Source organism: Glossina fuscipes, unplaced genomic scaffold (assembly GCF_014805625.2).
Source record: "Glossina fuscipes isolate IAEA_lab_2018 unplaced genomic scaffold, Yale_Gfus_2 27, whole genome shotgun sequence".
In the NCBI taxonomy this organism is placed as follows: domain Eukaryota; kingdom Metazoa; phylum Arthropoda; class Insecta; order Diptera; family Glossinidae; genus Glossina; species Glossina fuscipes.
The window spans coordinates 7544627-7568865 of record NW_023998422.1 but is presented as its reverse complement, the minus strand read 5'-3'; the positions used below and the strand labels follow the sequence as shown (position 1 = coordinate 7568865).

Genomic DNA, 24239 nt, shown 5'->3' with positions numbered 1-24239 from the left:
GTAAATAAAGCCTGTGTTAACCTACAAAATCACTATTCAGTGATACGAACTTACGCCTCAAACAACTTGGGCCAAAACGGCCATATTAATAGGCGAAATTAAGAGAACAATGGAATCAAACCGATTAACGGTTGGAAATTATAAACTCTCAAAATCCCTAGAAGTCCATGAATTTCAGATCAGAGTTAGATTAGATTGGACGGCAATTGTTTTCTTATGAACTCTCATAATATGAACGCAAATATTGAAACGAACAGCAAAAGACGTTAACTGCGTCGCAAATTTATGAATAGCTTCTCCTCAGACGATATTTTTAAACGACTTTAACCGGCGTTTGGCAACTGGTAAAACCCAAACATAATCTCAAACAACATTTCGAAGTCCTTTCGAGATATTTAGCTAAAGACTTGCCCAACCTATGCTCGATTTATATTTTTCCGTTTTGAGAAAGTAATCCAAGACTGAGTAAAATGGATGCCTCAAGCCCGTTCACAAAACTGACAAAGGCAAATTGAAACAATTATGAATTAAAAGCACAAACACTTTCTTTCCCTCCCTCAGGGATGGCAACCGGGGGAGAAGGGATTTATGAGGTTATATGTATAGATATACATAGACATATGCCACGTCTATGAAAAGTTCATCGCTCTTGAAAATAATTATACTTTAGAAGAAATTAAAGAGCAAAGCAAATATTGTTTTATATATTTTTTCATTATAATTAAATGCTTTAAAGGTATGAAATAAATTTTGCATCTTGTGAAAACCATAAATTTCACACAGTTAATTATTCACAGTTTACTTATATGACATTAGACATACGTACGTGTGTAACCGAAAATGCAAAATGACATAAAAAGTTCTCTTTCAACCGCATATTATGTGCGAATGTAACAATGTTTATATAAAGAGTATTTAGAAAACAAAAAAACCTATTTGCCCTGCCGCCATATATTAAATATACAAACGGTTAGACGTAGACCTTACAAAACACCCACGCAAAAAAAAAAAAAAAAAAAAAAGTTAATTTAAAAAAAAAAACAAAAAACACAACAACACTAAGTGAAAATAGTGGCTGTTATTTAGCAAAATATACAACAACAATAAAGAGGAGGATGATGGTGTGAGAGGGGGAGGGGGGGAAAGGAGGGTGGGGTTTGAAAAGGCGTCTCTTTTTTATTAACATCCACACTACTACGTGTAGTAGTAGCACTATCAACACTAACGACGATAACAGTTTTGTTGACGACAGCAGCAGCAGCAGCAGCAGCAGCAGCAGTAGTAGTAGCAGGTGCTACGAAACTCGAACTTATACATGAAATGAAAATAAATGTACCATGAAACGGTTACTCTATTAAAACAGTTACAAAATTTTTAATGCTATTTTGTAATTCAAACGTTTACAACTGGAAATAGTAGTCGAAAAGGAAAAAAAAAAAAGGAAAAAAAATACTAGTGTGACTACCGTTTGCTTGCTTTGCATGGCTTACCCAAATGTTTCAGGCTTTTGAGGTTGACATATATGAGTTTATCGCATTTATTGCATTTATGTGCAATATATCTGAGTATGTGCTACGCTTCGCACCGCCTATGTACAGACATAGAAAATTACATATGTTTGCGCAAAACTGGTTGAATAAGTTTAATTATAATTCTCTGCTTCTTGTTTTTTTTTTTTGCTTTATATATATGCGGTGGGAAAATATGCAGAATTTTGAGAAACTTACTTACCGCTGCTAGACACATATTCATTAAAATACGTTTTTGGTAACAGCAAAAAAAAAAAAAAAAAAAAAATCATCAGTAGAGGAAAACAACTCTCCATTCACATTGAATACTTTTTCGATAGTCATCGAATATTTTTGGTGGCAAACGAAGAAATATCTTTTATTCGAGTTTCCTTTTAAAGAAAAAATTATCGACCATTTCTCATCTACCATCAGCCTATCGGCCTAGTGTGTAGTGTTGTAGGCAAACTTTTGAATAATTTAACGAATGTTTCAAAAATGAATTCTAATTTTTCTCGCAATCTCGTTAATAGAGAAATAAAGGAAACAGTCAAAGTGACTAAAAAGGGTTTGTAGGACGCGTATTTTTCTATACATGCTTTATGCGATCGGCTATTAAAAAAAATAAAAATAAAAAAATTAAAAATTTTAATTGACAGCTAAACGTCGCATATTCAAAAATGCACAAAATGCTTTTTGTGTGAAAATTTTATAAAGCATTCTGTCCATGGCCTGTCATTCATCATTAATCACGTTTTTACAAAGCAAATTAACACTTTACTCGTATGAGAAGAGAAATAAGTTATATACACCTTAAGGCAAGGCAGAGCTAGTCCATATGCAGAGCTGATCAACAGAAATAGGTTTCCTTGTGGTCATTCCAGTTAGCCGATTAAGGCAGGCAGAAAGATTTTCAGGGAAAGGCTCAAAATATTTTCATAAATTTTTAAATCAAAATTTATCAGATATACCTTCAGTTGTAAGTCTTTCGGTTCTTATGTCCTCGCAGTAGAAACTTCTTGGCTCTTAGGCGATTAAGTCTTGAACCTCTTCTCGTACACCTTTAACTTCTGAGAATTCTTAATCTCACTGCTAAGTGATGACTGCGCATCGATCTGATGTCGCGCATGTTTGGTGTAGAGTATGAACTCGCAATCAGAAGAACTTTTCAGTCCAACTTAAAGATCAATTCTTGAGTGGGTTTTGCTGGACGCATGGACGTAAATTCCTTTGCTCGCAATCGCGTTAATCACTTCCTAAATCTTGCATAGCTGCCGTAGTACTTTCAGTTCAAGGCAATCTAAGCATTATTTCTCTCGCTTCAGCTTATTCCCCAATCACTCCTAAAATAACGATACCAGTAAACTTGCCGCTGAAGCATCATTGCCGGCAACAAATTTCTCCAGCTCTACGGAAAAAGTAATCCTTCTGATAAAAGAAATTCTTTTTTTTTTTTGTTTTTATTGTTAAACAAGTCGACGTATTCAGCCACGGCACGCTCTTTGACAGGGACAATGAAAAAAGTTATGAAAGAAAACTTGTTTTTGTTGTTATAGATGCTTTGGTGCTTTTGTGACAATTTTGACATTTCGAAAGAGTAGTCGTAAGAAAACCCCTCTGATATCAGTTTTATTATATTGGAATCTAGGGAGGATTGTGAAAATCGACTACTAGAGACCAGGACTTCTATGAGAGAGGCATTTTGAAGTTACCTTTAAAATGGCAACAAATCATACAACAAAAGGGTGCATATTTGACCCAAATCGGACAATCCGCGAAGCATGTTAAATAAAGTCCTGAAGTTCATATAAAAATGATGGATTTCTTTTTCCCCAAACTAATATTATATTATTCTGATAAAATAGAATATGGCTACAAATCACACCCCAAAGGAATTTAACCATTTAACGCCTTTAGCCTAGCATATCTGGCCATTTAGTTTTTTTAATTACTATCATTAGCAAAAAAGAATGAAAATTTTTAATAACAAAATTATTCAAAATCTCTCAACAAGAAAAATACAGATCTTATGATGAAACAGGTTGCAACTGGCTGGTGGTTACATTTACGACATATAAGTAGAAATGTAAGCGCATTACAAGAAAATAAAGGAAGAAAAATCATTCCTAAGGGGATTAATGTTGCAATAGAAGTAAATCCCGATTGTTCGCTGTCGCTTTATGTCTCTTCATCTACAAGCCAAACAATTTTTGGAAGAAGCTTTCCAAAGATTTTCAATTGAAAATTAGTTCCTATATGTGGCTAAGCATTTCTGGTGTAATAAAATGCGATGCCTTTGTTCGAGATTAAGTTACGATGTTAAAAAAGGTCCCAAGGGCAGGCCCAAAAAAGTTTCCTTGTGGAACTGATTTACAAACCACTTGGTATGTACGGATGTAATGATGTTCGACTTACTCTTCCAAAAAGCCGAGTCGCTAACGTGGATGTCTTCTTCATGGCAATGGAAAGCATTGGTTATCCCATTATCCGATATGTGGGTAAGCACTTCTGGTGTAATAAAAGGCGATGCCTTTGTTCGAGATTAAGTTACGATGTTAAAAAACGTAGCAAGAGGCAGGCAGGCCCAAAAAAGTTTCCTTGTGGAACTGATTTACAAACCACTTAGTATGTATAGATGTAATGATGTTCGACTTACCCTGCCAAGAAGCCGACTCGCTACGGCAATCGAAAGCATTGATTATCCGTCCCATAAATTTCATGAGCGGTTGATTATTTTATGCGTGATGGTCGCAATTAGTCACCAAGGTCGTTTGCGGCACCCATTATTGCCTAAGGTTTTCATTCATCTCAATATTTTGTAAAGGCCAAATTTTCCACCCTTTAGATTTCACTCAGTTTCTTTCACTCATTGAAAAATTCAATCCTTCAAAGTGTGGCACAATTTTCTGCCGCTTATTCATGCTTAAGTAGATTTTGCAAAAATTTTATTTTTCTTTGACGAGGGACACGCGACGATCGCGCGTACGGTTTCATAAAAATCAACAAAAAGATGAAAATTTCAATTTGAAATAATTTAAATCATGTGTTAATTGAAAACGTGTTTTCAAAATCGTTTGCATGAATGACAAATTTGTACCATGGCCTGAATAACCATTCATTCCTTCGCCATGCTCTCGCAACTCGCAACGTTTTAATAATAATAAGCCTTTCATTTTTTTTTTTTTTTTTCTGTTTTGTTGTTTTTATAATTCATAATTTATGTTCTTTAGGGGTGATTTTTCATTTCCATTTCGTTGCGGTTGATTGATGGATAAATGTGTTAATGCATTTTGAGATTATAAAGGCTTTTTTGGTATTATTTAAAAAAGAAAAAAAAAACAAAAAAAAAAAAAAAAAATGAAAAAGAAAATGCAAAAAAATCATAATAAAAAAACCTTAACCTTTAATACAAAGCCGCAAAAATATCAAGTCAGGCCGGAATTTTATTACCTCTGATGGATGCTCTGTGATGATGCTTTTAGGTTTCTGCAATGTAATCGTGGCAGTATATTGCATGACGTGTTTTTAATAAAAAGATAAAAGGATATGTGTTAAATCCTTTGTGTATGGGTTTGATTTATTAGTGTATTGCGTAAAGGCAACGGAATTTATTCTATAAACCGACTATAGGTTAAGAAAACTAAGGCTTCAAATATTTTCAGTTGGCAAAGTAGAGTCTCTCTGTGTTATAGTTCGTAATCGATGAGATTCTCTTATGCGCTTTATAATCTACTTATGCATAACGACCCGAGTTCTGGGGCAAACCGGATATATTTTTAGTAGCCTCAGATCTTAAACAAATATATTATCATTGCCAGTGACTTGTTATTGGTCAAATACGTGAATGCAGAGCGATCGAGTCTGCTCAGAAATGAAAGCTTTATCATGACCGTATTTAGAATTTATGCATCGATAACTCGAGTTGTACAAATGAAAGGACGAGTCTAGTGTATCGCTATCCTTTTCGTTGCTGGTTATGAAAGCAATAATCATATCATAAATCTCCAAGGGATTTTTTCATAGATTATTTTTGAAAACTGATTTATCCAACTACAAAAGTAAATGATAAATAAAGCTAAAAGCTGAAATAAGTCCTCAAAGAGAAAAACAGAATTCAGAAATGAGTCATCAGTAGCTTCGATGATTTGTTAGTTGAGGATTTTTCGTCAAAAATATATGCTTGCACTGCTTTCTTTAGGTAAAATGCTGTTATGTAAGTCTACGTATCTTCCTGGAAACCCATAACCTTGAAATTTTACGCAAATGGAACAAGATCCTTGCGCTTGATGCTTTGCATCGATTATTATTTACGACGGGAACGGTTCTTTCATTGAATTGTTGGGACTTTGACGGTGAGAAGAAAATGTGAAGTAAGAACAAATAGAGTGACGTTGAACTTGGCAAACAAGAGAGAAAATCTGAAAAGTTATTTCAAAAAGTCTTACCAATACAATATCGATGGGTCGTATAAAAAGTCTCCACGGTTTTTTCCATGATTTCGAGCTTTTTTTGTAGCCTGCTCTTTGCTAATGATTCCAAACTGTCATATAGTTGTAATTTAGTGCCTCTGCTATTTCTGACATTTCGCGTGCCGGTCTTGCTTCATCAGTTGCAAAATTTCATTGACTTTTCGAGCAAGAGCGAGGTGCGTTTTTGACATCAAAATTTCCGAAACAGAATAGAGAAAACCACTGTTGGGTGCTTCGTTCATTGCAACATTCTCACCGAACGCTTAAAAAAAAAATTTTGCAGCGTTTTTACCTTTTTTTTTGTGGTAAAAAAACATAACATAGCGTATTTCTTCAATTATTTCACTCATTTTTAAATCAATATGCATGAGCAAAGAATTAGGACAATATCTTGACAAAAAATGTAAACTGAAATGTCACCTTTTCAGCACATATCCCTTTTAGACAATCAGGTGAGTGTTGCCTAATATATAGGTATTGACACCATCCCGTGGGAAAAACCGCGGTAACTTTTTATATAACCTAATGTTTGTCAATAATTATTGTCAGGGTCTTAAAACTCAAAATTGCTGCAATCATCCCAAACGGACATAAATTTCTTACTTATATCATTACATCCTTGTTCGGTAGCGCTTAGTTTTCGATGCACTTTGATTGTTATTTCCCGTGAGTTGGTCCAAAACCAAAAATCCATTTCATAATAAAGAAAAAATTTATAGAGAATGTCCATCCATATAAAAGAGCTTTTTGCGGTATTTAATGGCGTTTTTTTTTTTCATTATTTATGTTGGCCTTGTTTTGTGGTTTGTTGATCATTAATTACTGCTTGCCATTGACACATTGAATTTTCGCCAGGGTGTCATGTCGATTGTGTTGCTATTGTATAAATATTTGCTTATATACGAGGTGCGTTCAAAAATAAAATCACTTTTCATTAATATCTTTTTTATCTCCCCCCCGCCTTTAAAGCAATCCTCCCTTTAGATATAGTGCACTCATGCCAGCGCTTTCGCCATTCCTTGAAAACCTCACTCAGCCTTTATCTCTTTAAATGTGGCAAACCTTCGTGCTTTCAGGGGTCTTTTCCGTTTTGGCCGTAGGAGAAAGTCGCAAGGGGCCAAGTTTGGCGAACAAGGTGGCTTAGGCATGAGTAAGCATGTTTTCTTTTTAACCAAATAGTGCGACGGTTCTTTTGATCAAAATCTAGCAATTTTGAAACAAACAAAGAGACGAACAAATTGCTTGGTATGGGATGGGAGCTATCCTCAGTAAATTCCTTAATAACGATTCAACGACTCCGCTTAAAGATTTTCTTCTCTACTTCAAAACATCCATGCCTTGTTGGGTTGGGCTATCCAAAGAGGACATCATCATCACGTCAACATCTTTTCGGCAAAAGGAATTTCTAGACAAACATCATTTTCAGCGATTTGAAGAACTAAAAATTTAATGCAAATTGGGTTTGATTCATTTTTTTCAATAGCAAGAAAAAATCGTCAAACCCATCAACGCGACTCGAACCTTTATATTTGTCATAAGCAACCTACAAATGCAAACTGGCTAACATAACATGTACATGAACCAACAAGAAAATTCAAATGTCCACGCATGTACACATAGTCGATGGAATTTGAAAAATCCACCTTTTTTTTGAATGCACCTCGTAGGTAACTCTGAGTGACATGCATACATACATGCGCATGGTGTCAAATGCAAATTAAGATGCTCTAGTTTTACTTTAAATGTTCCCCAATGTGTTTATTATTAGTAATTTAGAGAGAAAGGTTAATGATGGAATAAATATACACAAGTGACAGCGAGAACAAATGCATTACGCTAATCGTGTCAAAACCTAATTTAAACAAATAAATATATATATATATATATATAGATGTGTTGAATCAGTAAATATTTATTTTAAGGACGATGTGTGTCAATATTAATCACAAATAACACCGAAAATAGCCGGCCAAGCTTGCCAGCCTTTCAATTATACTCTGACAAAATATATTATCATAAGTCATCCACGATGTATGCGTAATTTAAATTTAATATCTCTATAAAAAAAAGATACACATTATTAATGAGATTTTAATTCAATATTAATTTCCTTTTGATTTACTACATAATTCTTATTTTATTAAAAAAGAAATCACTCATTCGCCTCCAACAACGGATATAATAGTAGCATATATATATATATATATTATTGAAGTTTCTCGCTATTCAAATTATTCAAGCAAGGAAAAAATATTCTTTTTTCTCTATAATTCTCGTGTGATGGTTGAGAGGGGGGTTGGGGGGAGAGACATATTTAAATATTATATTACCAAACACACACACACACACATACATACATGCACACACACACAACAAATATTTCATTTTGTTTACGTTTACAATACAGTCGACATATATGTCATAGTCGACAAATTCCATATGTTGTCATGGAAAAAACCACTTGATGGGAATGGTGGCGGCCTACATTTTGTAAATTGACAGACTCTACCTCTCTCTACTGCCACATATGTATATAAACGCAAGCATTGCTTGCTTTTTTCTTGCTTTTCTTTTTTTTTGTAGACAAATGCGCTCTTTATGAAAACTAATGGAATTGCGTCTACGTTAGCTAGCATTAAAAAACAAAAAAACAAAAAAAGTCTTAAAACACATTTTAACATAAATTTTTTTTTTTTTAATAAATTTTTGGTCGAGAAAAATATATATTATCTTAAAATATTTAATGTGTATGTGAAATAATTTAATGGAAACATTTGGGGGCGACAAAGTTTTCACATTAATGCTTTCATCAGGTGATGGGGGGGTTTACCGCTATCATGCCAAAAATGGTCTTTTATCATTAGTTGTTGTTTGGCTAAAGTTTTCCAATATGCTGGCAGGAAAATTATTTAAGAGCAGTTTTTCCCATTTATAAATAATAAATGAAGAAATTTGATAAAGTGGACACAATCGCTTGCACAAAATTTGTGGAAAGAGAACGATAAAATTATCCTTACCTCAGCACTAAAAGTAGGTGGTAGTTATCACTTTGACACATAAAGTAAATTTAGCAATTCTCGTTTACTTGTTGTTGTCGGCCATTCGAAAACACAATCCGCCCTCATCTCGAAAGTTAGCCTTTAATTCGTTTTACTTAATTATCGATCTCGATGGGTTTCATCTGCTGCTGGGTCAGAATTTAGCTTTAATCGCTTGCAAGCGTTCACACTCTATTCTCTCTCTCTTTCTCTTTCTCTCTTTCTCTCTCTCTCTTTCTCTCTCTCTCTCTCTCTGTCTGTCTCACCCTCTCTCTTGTTAACTACCTTTCGTTGGCAGCATTGACATATGTGTTTGATAAAATAATTTTCTTGGGGCAGAACTCTTTCACTGCCAGCAAATAAAAAAGGGCTTGAGTAAGCCCTAAAATTCTAACAGGCTCACCCGTGTCGTGGCATGTTGCATTAACTCTCACTCCGTTAAGCACATAGCATATGCACATCTGCTCAGCGAAAATCTGATTAAGACGATTACAGTTCTAAGATTAACTCAATAGATGCTGATAAGCACAAGAAACATTGTTATCGAAAATAAAAGTCGTCTCAATCAAAACAAAAAAAAAGGGAAACTTTAATCTCCTTAACAAGCTCCTGGGACTTCGAAATTGATTTAGTCTATTACCAGCCAAAGAAAGCGAAAAAAATTCGCTTTAATTAAATGCAGTTTTTCTTGTTATATCATAAGATTTGTAGTCACTGCGTCGTTACAATAAATTCAAAGGGGAAACAAAGGAAGGCAAACTAGCAAGCCTTAATAAAGCATTTCGTTTGAAGCAAAAAATATAAATATTTTCTTCGCTTTCAAGGAGTAGTTGACTCTAAGAGAGTGTCTTATAACTCTTAGAAGCATCTTGAATATCGTAAGAGTTTCACGTGATGTCATCCCATGTCTGCCTACCGTCTCTTGTTGGAAATGCTAAAGTTCAGTAAGGATGAAATTGAACACAAAATTATGAGCGAAAGGAGACCGTAGATATGACATAGTGTAGAATAGACCAGGGCATAAGATCAGCGGTAATGTTTCGATCCTCCATCTGTCTATATAAGGATTTCTACGCTTGCATTGCTTGAGTACAATTGGCTGTGGAGTGCTTTGCTTGTTGAAAAAAAAGTAAAAACACACTCCCTGCCACTCCCACTGACGAACTAGCTATTTTTGCAATGGTATCTGCGTTTATCCGTTACAACGGCCGATCATCTAACCTATTGGCTATACTAACATAGTAAATTATTCTGTTACACACAAGTGGCACCCAGTGTTAATTGAAGGCCACAAATCAAGAACCAAAATTGTTTCAATCCACTTGCAAGCCTCCGACAAAATACATTTAACTAAGATTTGCCGCTCGTTGCATATAATTATCTGAGTATCCACTCAAGCCTTTGCGAACGTCATCTAAACTGTGGATATCAAAAGATCTGTTTGTTCTGGTCTGAGAATGTATGATATGTTTACAAAAAACTGCAGCGTTTTTTTCGATAACAGACGAAGCTTTCATTCGTTGTGCGTGCTCACTTTAAGAAGAATATTGAGACATATGCTCAAGGCAAGCTGAAGGTAATTATTTAACGACGAAATTATTTCAGTAACGAAGACATAATCAGGCATCACGAATATGAAAGAACAATTTAGTAGATTAAGTTAAGTACTTAGACTTTGATGAGAGTAAGCGTAACGCGCCCCCTCACAGTTAATCTATGGTCTTTCATGTCATTCATGTTAATTTGGCATTAAAAAGAAATTCATATTTTGCTAAAGTCATTTGGAGTGACAACCGTTTCATTCTCATGATTAGAAGCTAAAGAATTTCATACCTAATAATAATAATAATAATAATAATAAGCAGTTCAGTAATCCACGATTAAATCACATTTTTCCTCCAAAAGGAAAAAAAACAAAATAACTAAATTACTTCACTAAATATTTATATCGTTTATCTTTAAATCTAACACGATATCGTTATCGTGTCGTCGGTGTTTTGTACTTTAATTAAAAAAGATTCCCCAACGAATAGTTTGCCTTTTGCTGTGCGCTACAATAAGCGGTCTGGCTGTATGTAATCACGTATGCATGCATGGGTGTATGCCTGGCTGTATGTGTGTGTGTGTGTGTGTGTTTTTATGTAAACACATATATGTGTGAAGTTCAAGTTAATTAAAGTTTTAGCCGCACACTTGTGTGACATTTTGACAAGTTTTGTAGTAGATTTTCTTAGTAGTTAAAGTCGCTAACGACAACAGCCAGTAATCAGTGACTGCAAAAACCGACAGAGCATGGATGAGATGACTAAAACGAAAGATAAATAAGCAAAAATTGAGTTTAATATTTAAATGCACGTCTTTGTACGTAATATGTATTTGCCTGTATGTGCTTGTTTTTTTTTTTTCTTCCTAAAATTACATTATTATAAGTATAAATAATTGAGCTCTCAACTCAGGTGTGTTAAGGCATGTTTTTGTTTTTTTTCTTTAATTTATATAATTAATATTGTTCTTAAATAATTGAGTTTAATATAAATTTTTATTTTATTTTATTATTTTTTTTTTTTTCGGTTATTATTTTTCAAACCGTAATTTTAATTTCATTTATTTTCTCTTTTTTTTATCGATTTCGTTCCATCTAAAAAATTGAATACCACCACTCCCTCCAAATAAAAAAAAAAAAAAAAAAAAAAAAAACACAATATATGAAATCGAAAAAAAAACAATAACAAAACCAATAATCCATGTGTGTGCATGCTTGCCAACCACCACCACCAACCATCCTGCTTGTGTCTCTCTCTCTTCTAACCTCTCCAAAATCAATATCATCAAAATATCACCAACAATCATCACCAACTACAACAACTACCAACAACAACTACAACAATAATTTAATCATCATCAACTATTATTACTACTACTACTACTACTACTACTACCGTAACCTGTTATATAATTAATTGACAAAAATTTAAATTTGTGCATGCATATGTTGTGTTCTTCTTGTGATTGTGTGTATGTGATGATAATATATGTACGCTATTAAAAAAACAAAAAAAAAAACTTAAATAAATGAATAAATAAATAAATATATAAATTAATTAAACATTAATGACAATAATTCAAAATATTGAAAAAAAAAAAAATAAATAAATATATATGCATATGCATATACATATATATCTATATATATATATATCAAAAAAAAAAAAAAAAAAAAATGCCGAAAAATCAACTCTCGTACAAATCGAACACGAAAACAATTTCTCTAAAAACCAAATATAAACAACAAAACTAAACAGTTGGCTTAATATCACCACCTACAAATTTTGTTCAATTTAAAGAACCACCACTCTTGGGACCGGGCGCTGCATTTCCACCATTTGCTACACCAGAATTCCATCCCACTACACCGGAAAATTGGAAAGGAGCCACCATACATCCCACTGGTCTCATGAAAGAGCCAGCAGTTGTACCCGGCCGCAATGCCCCTGTGGCATTCACTGCACAAGGACAGACACAGGTACATAACCAAAAATAAACTACTCTCAAAATCTACCTCCAACTATCTACTACCTCTCTCTCTCTCTCTCGCTCTCTCTCTCTCTTTCTTACTTTTTTTCTTTCTTTCACTCACTCCTTCTTTCTCACTCTCTCTCTCTCTCTCTCTCTCTCTCTCTCTCTCTCAAATATCTTTCAATCTTTCAATCAATCTTTCAATCTCTCTCATATCAAAACTTTCATAATCAGATATCGAAACACTCATACGCTCCGCTCCGTATTATGTTAGGGAAAATTCATACGCCAAAAATAAAACATTTTACATAACTCATACGTCTGGCATTCCTTCGTATATATGTTTTATAGAATATAACTTATTGAGTATTAAAAAGGAAACAATCAATGAAATGATTTGACTTTTGTTTCAATTAAATATAAAAAATAGGCTTTAAATATTTTAATTAATTCATTTCTAATTGAATCTATCTTTTCTGGTTTACTTCCCCTTTGCTTCTTTATTTTTTACAATAGGGAGCTGTCATGATGGTTTATGGCTTGGATCACGATACATCTAACACTGATAAATTATTCAACTTGGTCTGCTTATATGGAAATGTCGCTAGGGTAAGTTTTATAAATTAAACAAAATAATAAAAGAAAAATTCTGATGCTTAAGATCAATAAAGAAGGAATCGTAAGAAAAATGACATTAAATCGCATCTCGCGCCTGTTAATTTTTTTTATTACGTAATTTCAAAAATATTGATCGTCCAAAAAGCCTTTTTATTTATTTTATACGGATTCATATTTATATTCTCATGAGTTAAGTGATGACCGCCGCCCTCCCGCACATCACCATTATTTAGTTTAAGTTATTGTTTAAGCAACTGAACGTAGTTGCAGAACCTAGTTCGACTACCGCTTTAACTTAACTATCATTATAAGTTAAAGATATCTCTAAAGAATCGAAATATATCTTCGACCTTTTTAAAAATTTTGCTTTTTCCATTTTGGCATGAAATTATTGCCGCCTATAGCTTGGCTATACGTACAATATACGTACAATATGTCTGTTTTACTGAAACTTCTTTATGTCCAAAGCCATATGCGAATGATTTAAAACTGTTTTCCTATCGACCCATAATCCGTTAGCACTGTCATGGTTGCTATTGTGGGACAATATTCTTCGATTTGGTGTAAGGTGTCATTGATTGATTCAGTGATTGATCGAACAGAAGAAGATGCACCTGTGCGATATCGGAATTTCCAGAATAAACCCAAACGGCATGCCGGTGCATTGCATAAAACATTTTCACCGCAAACACCACTGGCTTTTTTTTTTAGATTTTTCGCCCAACGTTTTTGCCTTTCTCTTAATGAAGTTTACAAAGTCTAGCGAAATGTTTCCAATCATTTCATTTATTGTCACACTAATGACTGACGAAACACAGACTTCTCGGAATGAAAATTACAGACTGTAGAAGTGCCACTGTCTAAACGTTGTATGTCACCACGCACTATCTACCGTCAAAAATCTCTCAATAAATTTTTACCCCAACCCCTGAAGATATATTCTTCGAGTAAGATATAAAAGAAAAGAAAGTAAGCCAATCAAATATATTCGCTGTCATTTTTATCTGTTTTTCACTCTGTCCTAAAAATAAAGCAAAATGTCAAAAAAGGAATATAGTTAACTTAATCTTTTTTAAAGGGAGGTAAAAAGAAGGGCGGAGAAACCCTTCCATTAATCAAATCAATCATACAATTAAATCAATCAAATCAATTTAAATTTTTTTTTTTTTTTTTTGCTGACAAAATAATGACTGCGAAGAGCTTGCTTGCTTGCAATTACAGTTAGTTATAAGCAGCAATATGCATTGAAATGGCTATGACGTAATGAATAATGTTAGGAAAGGCGTCGAAATTTGTCGATATAATCAGCAAATTTGCCGAACAATAATCTAATCTAGTTAAGCTTCGATGACGTGCACGTTAGGCAATCTATTATTTAAATTATTTAAATTTTCGACTTGCAGTTACAATTCTAGCTTGAGTATATACCATGGAGTTTGATATTTGATAGTTTTTATTGATCTATACCTAGAGCGACGTAGCAGATGACACACTGATTTGGTTATTTTGCTTGTTGTTCAGAGAAGCTTGCATTTAGTTGATTTTATATTTTTGTACACGTCACACCCGTTTTTTATACCCACTAACATCGAAACGGAAGCTTCAGCGACCCTATAAAGTATATATGTATTTTTGATTAGGTTGAAATTCTGAATTGACTTAGCCATGTCTGTCCATGTGCTGCGAGTCTGTTTGTGGTATTTGTTGTTGGCACTCTCTTGGTCGCATAAATGAAAATATCCATTTCAAATTTGATAGCAACATTGAAAGTCTTTGCACATAGATTGGCATTGAAAATAGGTCAAATTGGCCAGAGGAGTAGCCCGCTGTGTAACATAAATTGAACGCAACTTTGTTTTTCTTAACAAAAATTTGTGGGATTTTGCTCGTTACAGAGAAATTACATGGCTGTAGTTTTCTGCATTTACTCGACGAAACACTCTCTCTTTACGTCCAAAAATGCAAACAATCGTCCAGGCCCACAGTTACGAGTAATTAAATTTTATTTCTTCGCTTATTTGAGGTTCTTTTCTTATTTATGATAAGACAAACAAGGCATACTGCTTAAAACTATTTTGTACATTACTCATCTGCCTAAAAAGAAGGGGTTCATTCTAAAATGACTATGGCAGACACCGCGACTTGGTGAATTAATTTTTCCGTAATAATACCAGCAATATGGGTATCAAATTAAAGAACTTGGAGAGGAGAATACGAAAATCATCGTCGTGAGTATCGATGGAGAATCGGCTACCGTCGAACATAACTTTCTTACCTGTTAATATTGAAAATATCAAATATCATATCCAGAGCTCGTGCCTGCCTGTAATACTTATATAAAATAAGAGCAAAAAAGTTTCTCCCCTTGATATTTTTTTAGATGAATATATGAATTCATATACGGATCATAAATATTTATGCATATATGTGAATTTAAATTTAATTCCAAATGAAATTTTATTGAGCCGCCCATCCACTCAGACTTGTGTATATGTGTACGAAAAATACGCTACGAAAGCTTCATTCATTGTTGTTCCGGCAAAATACATTTAAAGGGATTTAAGAACAAAGGCAGTATAAAAAACAGTTAGAATCAATTGAAAAGTATCTCAGCAATTGCTAATTGAAAATATACTGATAACGATTAAAGAAATTGAAAAAACACGGATAAATGTTCATTAGCAAAGATGAAAGCGAAGCAAATAAATAAAAAAAAATAAAAAAAAAACTATCATCGACATTGAGTTGAAATTTAGGAAATCATTGTCCAAAGTGAACAATAAATCGCTTGCTTTGTTTAGCTGCTAATTGCGAACGATTTTGTAAATAGACATCGAGGACCATATTGCATATGTATGTATGTGTGTGAACTCATAAAATGTGTTTGAATTTAAAACTTTATCTATCGAAAGTTTAAGTGAGGTGGGACAAATATTTCCCCTTTTTTATAGACCTAATAGATAGAGGGGAGAGGGGAAATGATGAAAGGAAACTTTTAAAAAATGTGTCCAAGCGTAATATAAGGGGCTAAAGAAATCTTCTTTCACTCAACCAGACTTTCACCGCTCAGTCATTAGCGGCATCTGTCTGAAGCACGTCGCTCATCTTAACGTTGGACAATTCAAATATATTCAGCCATGGACATTAGGCTATAACAAAAAATAAGATATCAATCAGTCAAATCAATTTAAATCGTGTGCAGATTTTATGGAGAGTTGCAACACCGAAAAACCCCCTGCATTCAAATCTTTGAAAAATGCTCCAGTATCTGAAATAAGATTTCGCGTTACTCAGATCAACCAAATCTTGCGAATAATCAAAGGAAATGATAAACAATTTTGTTGAATATAAATCGCACATATAACATGATCACTTCCTTCAATATTTTCCAAGTTGTTTAATCCATGGTATGGATGTAGAACATAGACAATATCTAGTATAGTTTGCAACTGTGAACAAAATTCTGCCTAAACTTTTGCTTTGTTAGAAGAATCGTATTCGGAACAACTAAGCCTATGGAACTCCTGAGATATCAGTTACAAAATGCAATCTCAAGTCAACGTATTACTCAGTTAAAACTATTATTCTCAATATTATTAATTTTTGTGCCCATCATCGACGAATGAGGGATATGCTCGCTCACTTTGTCAAAAGGTTTGCAACACACAGAAGGAAGCTTCAAATTCCCCTTAGAATGTATATACACACAAACTTGATGAGCATCAAATTTGAAACCAATTTAAACATATCCTTATGAATGTCTGTCTGGGTAATGGCTGCGGTAAGCATTCTCTTGTCATCGGCTTCAAAGTCGGTAGGAGCATTTAAAGCCTAAAAATGAGACAATTCGGTCAAAGGACACCACACCCCACTACAATTCCACATCAGCTGGGACCATCTCCTTTTTCAAAATGAAGCTTGCTTATAAAACAACGCTAAAAATTTGCCTTTACCTGCAACACCTGTATAAAAATCGACCACGCCTACACAACAAATTATAAACGGTCAAATTTTTATATTTTGATTTAATGGTTTCTGCTTATTACTCATAAGGTAAACAAGACAGAATGTGTAAAATTATTCTGTACATGCCTCACATGAAGGCATGTTGTTGCTTGCCTGAAACAACATTAACTCTGAAAGTATTCCTTTTTCTTAACAGTATAATCAAAATTCAAAAAAAAAAAAGATAAACACCTCCTGCTCTTACATCCACATTGTTTGTCATAGTGCTTGGCGATTTCGCGTGCCCCTTAGCACCTCAGTGGTAACTTATATATGTTCTCCATTTCATTATCTGATGTAAGTTCACATACAACATCAGTTTAGCCGGTTCTTTACATTAATCCTGTTCCTAAGCATAATGAATGCTAAATGGGATCTTAGATCTATGAGTTTGCGCTGTACCCGCCTCTCGCTTCACCTGAGCGATCTTTATGCTTGCACTTGCTTAGGCGGGATATCTCGTAGAAAGTTCTTAACATCTCGCTTAAGTCTCGCTTCAATAAATCGAAAATATTCCTTTAATAAAAAAAACTCTTAATTCGATTGTTAGTTAATTCAGTAGCAGCGACACACTGCATTTCATACATTTGCATAAATTAAAATAAAATTATGAATAATTATGAATATTTTCAAAAACTTCGCCTCAGACATAAGCAATTTTTTATATCTGAATAAAGATTAAACAGTTAGTTAAAAAAGACTGCAAAACGGTTATAAAATAAATTTGAGAATTAAAGAAAAGAAAAATTAAGAAAAACTTATTAAGAATTATTCATAGAGTAAATGCGTAAAAGACAACATAATTTATCTTCATTCAAAGTTTGCAGTTAGAGAGAAAGAAACCTTGAAGGCAGTTTTATCTTTCTTTCTTTCTTGTATTTTTTTTTTTTTTTTTTTTTTTTTTTTTTTTTTTGGGCGAAAAGTTATATAGTAAACATTGAATGAAACGGAAATAATGTAACGGATAATCGATTACCTTTCTCTCCTATTCTTTACTTTAATTTCTTAACTTCCTTTCTTTCACTCATCCCCTCCCCCCCCCACACACACACAAAGTTTGGGGGGAACATTTTCTTTAGCTTATGATGATATTTCCAAGAATTTATTGACTTATGTTCAATATAACCGAAATATAATCATTTGTAAGCACGACTGAGCACAAGAATATTTTTTAAGCTAAAACCCATTAATATCGTTATTTTTCATTCAATTGTTAGCAGCAGTGGGCGTTGAAAGTAATTTTATATATTTATCGTATCGTCAAATAACGTAAACTTGCCATGCAATAAAGTCTTTAATATCTATCTATAAATGACAAGGATATGTTTTTATAAATAACATCATCATTATCGTTATTTCGTGTTTATGAACACTTCGCTCCTCTCTCTCTCTCTCTCTCACTCTATATACGTATATATGTTTGTGCATATGAAGCAAGTATAGATTACATTGTTATACTTATAGTAAGTAGTGGATATCATTCTGTCATTAGGGCAAACATTCACTTACCAAATGTATCCTCTTTTATTGTTGTACTTGTCGTTGTTGTCTTCTTCTTCTTCTTTTTTTTTTTTTTTTTTTTTTGCTTTATTCTACTTCTTCTACTGATTACATTCAATTCTATTGTTACTACTTCTTTACCCATCAGCAAGAGGATGTGCATTAAATTTGTCAAACATTTGCTGCAGCGTACGAGTCACGATTAGCAAAAGATGTACAAATAGCAAATTTGCTTTAGTTACATCCATCTCTTCGTCCGCCTCTTGAAGTCATAATTGAGCTTTCGAAACGTTACCCCTAGAGCAATAAATTGAAATTCTTTAGGTTAACTCAATCGTTTTTCGGACCTCTCCTTGTAGTTATTGCAAACTTGCATATCACTTAGCATATCATTATTATGAAGAAGAAGATAGTATTGGTTAGCTTTCTCAGTGCAATCAGTGCAAATGCATATAAAATCGATGGCAAGTTTTGAATATATTTCTATACACTTCGCCCAAACATAAGTCGAAACACACAACCTTATGACATTTGCAATGTTCACCTTCAATAAGTCTCCTGTCTGACACGTATATGCCATTACTGGTGTTCGATCCATATGATGATTTCTGATTAGGAACAAATTTCGAAGGACACGTATCAGAAAACATGTCATGACATTCTGATAAAAGTTTGAACACCACTACTACTTTCTTGATCGCTTTAGACAGCTTTCTTCAGTTGCTCTTCACTCGGCTGGCTCCGAATTTGACAATGATGTTGTATTTCATTCCTTGTTCCGGTTTATTCCACCTAAACTGTGCTCTGAATGATTAACATGTTGTTGATAAAAGTGGGCAAAGGCAGGCAACAGACCTTGTTCAGGGACACACATTCATGCAAACAGTGAATACACTGCCTACCGATATCTTTGCGAGGACAGCTATCTCGGGCAGCTTCACTTTTCGATCTTGCAAAATGATTTTATGCACTTTTCCCATATATTCGCGAATAACTGGCAAATCCAGGCGACCGTTCTCTTTACCATCATCGGGGTCGATACTAAAATTAGCAACTATTTTACTATACAAGCCAAAGCTGATGTCTTCAAATTTAACGAAAACAACGTCGTTGACATTACGCCAACTTAAAAACCAATTGTCAGAACATGATGAAATCCTGACACTTATCGTTTGAAGGTCGATACTATCCAGAAATCATATGGGTTTGTCAACCATGTTGCCACGTATGGGTCACACCAATCGGAGGCTAATTGAATGATGTCATCCTCTCTTATAAAACGATCTTCTGCCCTATTTAAAAGTGCATCCAACAATAATCCCTTAGTCATTTTGTTTTTTCGAAACATTGGATTTAATTGCATTCTTTCATAACCAAATTGACACTTGAGTCGCATTTTCATCATATATTTTGATAACTGGCATACCGAGGCTTACTTCTGAGAAACTTTGATTGATTTCTATGTTGTAATTTTTGGGTGACACTCGTTCACGTGTGGAATGTAAGAAAAAACATTTTCAGCATAATTTTGCTTGTTTACGATCGTGAAAGTAGAAACGCTTTTCAAGAAAGAAAAAAATTGTCCGATTTGTAAGGAGAACATGTGTTGATAGAATGTCAGTGGAACGACATATGGTTTATAAAAATTTCATTCCAACAGCTTTGATATTAAAGATGAGAGATGTACCATGTTGTAGACAATCAGTTGAAGATGATGAAGGCAAATAAAAGGATTAGCTGATGCAAACCGACGAATTGCGATTCGTAAGATCACCAGGAGATTACATTTCTCGAATTCGACCGTTTATAATAATATACTTATCCACTATAAGGAAGCGTGTCCCATTTTGACCAAAAGAAAAAATAAATGACTTTCCGAACAACTTAATAATGTTGTACTTTTTCCAGACGACCGGTATTTGACCGGTATTAGCTTAAACAATATGATGACAATAGATATTGAGACTCCTTTATATGCCAACAGGATTGTAATCTAACAAATAAGCAGAAGAGACGATCAGCTATACATACATATATATATAAATGTATATATATTGATTGATTGGCGTAAAATTTCTATTCGGTTCATCTGTGCATTTCATTGATGGACTTCTCACAGCCTGAAAACTATAAGCCTGGAAAACTTCGCTTATTCTCTCGCAATTCTCAGTAGTCCTGGCTAGTATCTCTTCCTAGATGGTAAGTGTCTCTTGGCGGTAATTCAATCCAATTTCTCAAAATACCTTTCTCATGACTAACTTACGTTTTGGTAAATCAGGCAACTATCCCGATCCTAGCAAAGCTTATCCATCGGAATTGCAACCTATCCTCAAGGAGAGAGGAACGTCATACAATTATGACACTTTGTGTCAATATTTTGCGACCGCACATAAATATTTCAGTTCCGCCAATGACAAAAATTGCATAAAACTTAAGTAAGTGGCAATTACTTTAGACGTGCCCCAAAAAGGCGATTACAGTTTTTTTATTTCTTGTGACCTACTGTGGCACACTGCGCAAGTGGATGTTTAAGGCAATCCATGATTATTTTCTTAATTTCCCTTTTCCTTTGTGTATTGTTTGCTTCTATTGCTTTAAATTTAAACTCTTTTCAAGCCCTATTGTTCTTTCCCTTAAATGCGTTGGGATTGCTTGACTTGTAATTTATCAATGAATCATTTAAACTACAATGCACTCTCGCTCTCACGACTTGAATGAGTGAGATAAATCAACAAACGTATGTCGTATGGGGGTCACAAATGTAATAAAATATGTTAGTAAAAGAAAACTTAAATTTCTAAGGATTTTATATCAAATTACCAAAAAAAAAACAAAGAAGAAGAAGAAAAAAAAATAAATCCCAACAGATTTATCAAGTTGTTTAGAGAGCAAAGCAGGCTTCCTTGCCATAGTGATTGGTCGATAAAAACAAAACATCAAAAATTCTTAAGCACTTGTGTGTGCATTGCACAAGAAGACAAACAAAAGAGCTATTCATTTAAAAATTAATGATTTTAATAAAATCATTTAATTATTTGCTTTTGTTTTTTTTTTTTGTTTCTGTTTTGTTTTGTTTTGTTTTCTTTTTTGTTTTTCTTTTCTTTTGGTTCCCTAGATATTAGCGAATATTTATATTAAATGGTTTTCTTTCCTCTTTTCTTCATTAACCTTGCTTTGGTTTATTGTTTGGATTAAATAACCATTCATTTCGCGCCATTAAATTTTTTATTTCATTAATCATTCCTTCAGGACATTTAAATTAATTTATTTCATTAAAAAAGATTAAACGCGAAATGACTGACAATTCAAAAAAAAAAAAAAAAGGATGAACGACATTGATGGAAACATATTTTTAATTAAAGACAAGCAGTTCTCGTTAACTTCGTTTAGCAAAAATTTATTATAAACTTTCTTTCGAATTTCTTTCACTCGCTGAGGTGCTTCCGTCATCCCTTATCGAATAATTGGTTTTAAAAAGTTGGAAAAAAATTAGTAAATTAAAAATTCATTCAACGCGTTCTTATTACTTTTCATCTCCAATAGCATAGCTTAGAAATAGAAAGCATCTCCCCCACTATCCTTAATTATGAATTTTGATTATGAAATAATTCATTGAATTTTCAGTTGCTGTTTTCACCTTTGAATCATTTCAGTGCAGATCTGGTGCATGGAGTGCAGTCTCTTAGATATTTAAGATCACTACTACTACATGTGTGCATTTATTCGTTTAGCCTTTATCCCCCGCTAGTGAAAAATCATGCTATGTCATGATGCGGATATTGTTACGAAATCCGCTTTTCTCGGACACGGTTCGTATCGCAAGATCATGGATATTCTTCATTATAAGACTCTTTTGTTTAGAATCAATTTGTTTAAGGGTAAGGACTATTTACATATTACTTTGGCAATACTCTCGACTTCTCAACTTTAATAGTGCTTTTCAACACCAATGTTCTTATCCGACCGACTCTGCCATCCGCAAATAGTCTACTTATATACATTTTTACAAACATATTACTATTACCTGAGTTCATGAGTTCATTTTTAATTCGTTAACCTCACTTTCCCCTAATCATTTTCCTCGGTCAGCAGCTGCATGATGCGCCACGAATATGGACTTGGGTTTTCCCTCTCTAGGGAATTTATTTTTTGGGAAAATCATTTAGTTGGAATGTACTGGATTTCGGATTTCCGTAACAATATTATAGCCGGGCAAGGCCGACCATTAGAAGATACCCTAGAGCCTGATACAATTAATTATTCAGTCGTTTTAGTAATAATACATCAAATATTGCACACTACTTTCATACCAAGGCATACTTTTCATGAAAGGCCCCATATTAGGGGATGATCAAAATTTCACCTGACCTGATCCAAATTTAGTTACTTCTTAAAAATTCAATTATTTTTCAGCTTCCGTCATAGAAGACTGGAAATTAGACTTTTTCTCTATATAAGGGATTGCTCTTCATGACAACACCTTTGTCTGTTAGGACCTAAAAAGTAGACTTATGCGACCCAATTCACAAAACAATTTGCTAAATAGCTCCTTTAGATCAATATTAAAATTATTCTTAAGGGCTTACTGTTCATGAGACATCTTGGGGGTCCAAGCAAAGTCCAAGATAATAGATCCGCTGGATTCCAAGCTGGGCCGTTTAATTTTTATGTCGAATTAGTATTAAGAACAAATTTTAATCATTCCATTATTAATAATTAACGCTTTTTGCCCCTTCGTGAAGAGCCAAAAGCCGCCTTATAAGCGGTCGTAATGGACCTACATGATTCAAATTCGAATTCAAATGATTTCTTTTTAATTTACTATAATATGAATCAATTTTCACTGCGAAATATTGGAGACTAGATATTTTTACCGTATAATAAGTGCAATCTTCTTGAATGAGAAGCGTTCCAAAATTTGCCTTAACATTATTAAAGAGCGAGTTTTATCGGAAAATTTTCAAAATCGAACAATGAATATTCAATATAAGATCGTAAATGGGGAGTGGTCGAAAAACTGGACCGATCCGAAACGGTTTCAATAGGATTCTGCCTTCGGCTAAAGCACGTCGGTGTACAAAATTTCATCAAAATACGATCTGTAATGTGAATGAATACAAGTAAACATGACAGACGGAAAGACAAGCTTAGATCGATTCAGAATCATTTTCATTCGATATAATAAAAGGTGGATATGTCTCAAGTCATTCTGAAGGTTGTACATGTCCCACCAATCGTGTAGGTGTTGTTAGCGAAAATTCTTGCATTTAGTTATAGAACTTCATTTCAATCGAAATAGTAATAATAATGGTAATGGTAATATAATTATAATTATATTCATTGAGGCGCTAAACTAATAAAACTAATTCCCTTCTCTTGTATCTACAAAATTTCGAATTCGTTTTCGTTTATCTTGAAATCAATTATTTTTGTTTTTTTTTTTTTTTAATTTTTTTCACAAATTATTCGAAAAATTCAAAGTTTGTTATTTATCCACTTTTCCCAATTCCTAGAAAGTTATATATTATTTATGTAATGCAATCAGTATATATATTTATACATTGTTTGTTGTGTGATTTATATAC

At 33.6% G+C, this 24239-nt stretch overlaps 1 protein-coding gene across 6 annotated transcripts in view; it reads left to right on the top strand.

Moving 5' to 3' along the window:
- The window catches only part of LOC119635717 (heterogeneous nuclear ribonucleoprotein L), a 205873-nt gene that overhangs the window by 168968 nt on the left and 12666 nt on the right, over positions 1-24239 (top strand). For 3 of the 6 annotated variants that reach the window (XM_038030694.1, XM_038030692.1, XM_038030696.1), the window contains 2 exons: positions 12360-12538; positions 13048-13140. In XM_038030694.1, the coding sequence (XP_037886622.1) occupies positions 12360-12538; positions 13048-13140 (272 nt within the window). Of the gene's footprint in view, positions 1-12317; positions 12539-13047; positions 13141-24239 lie in introns of all 6 variants that reach the window. The other 3 variants (XM_038030693.1, XM_038030691.1, XM_038030695.1) reach the window with 1 other exon arrangement.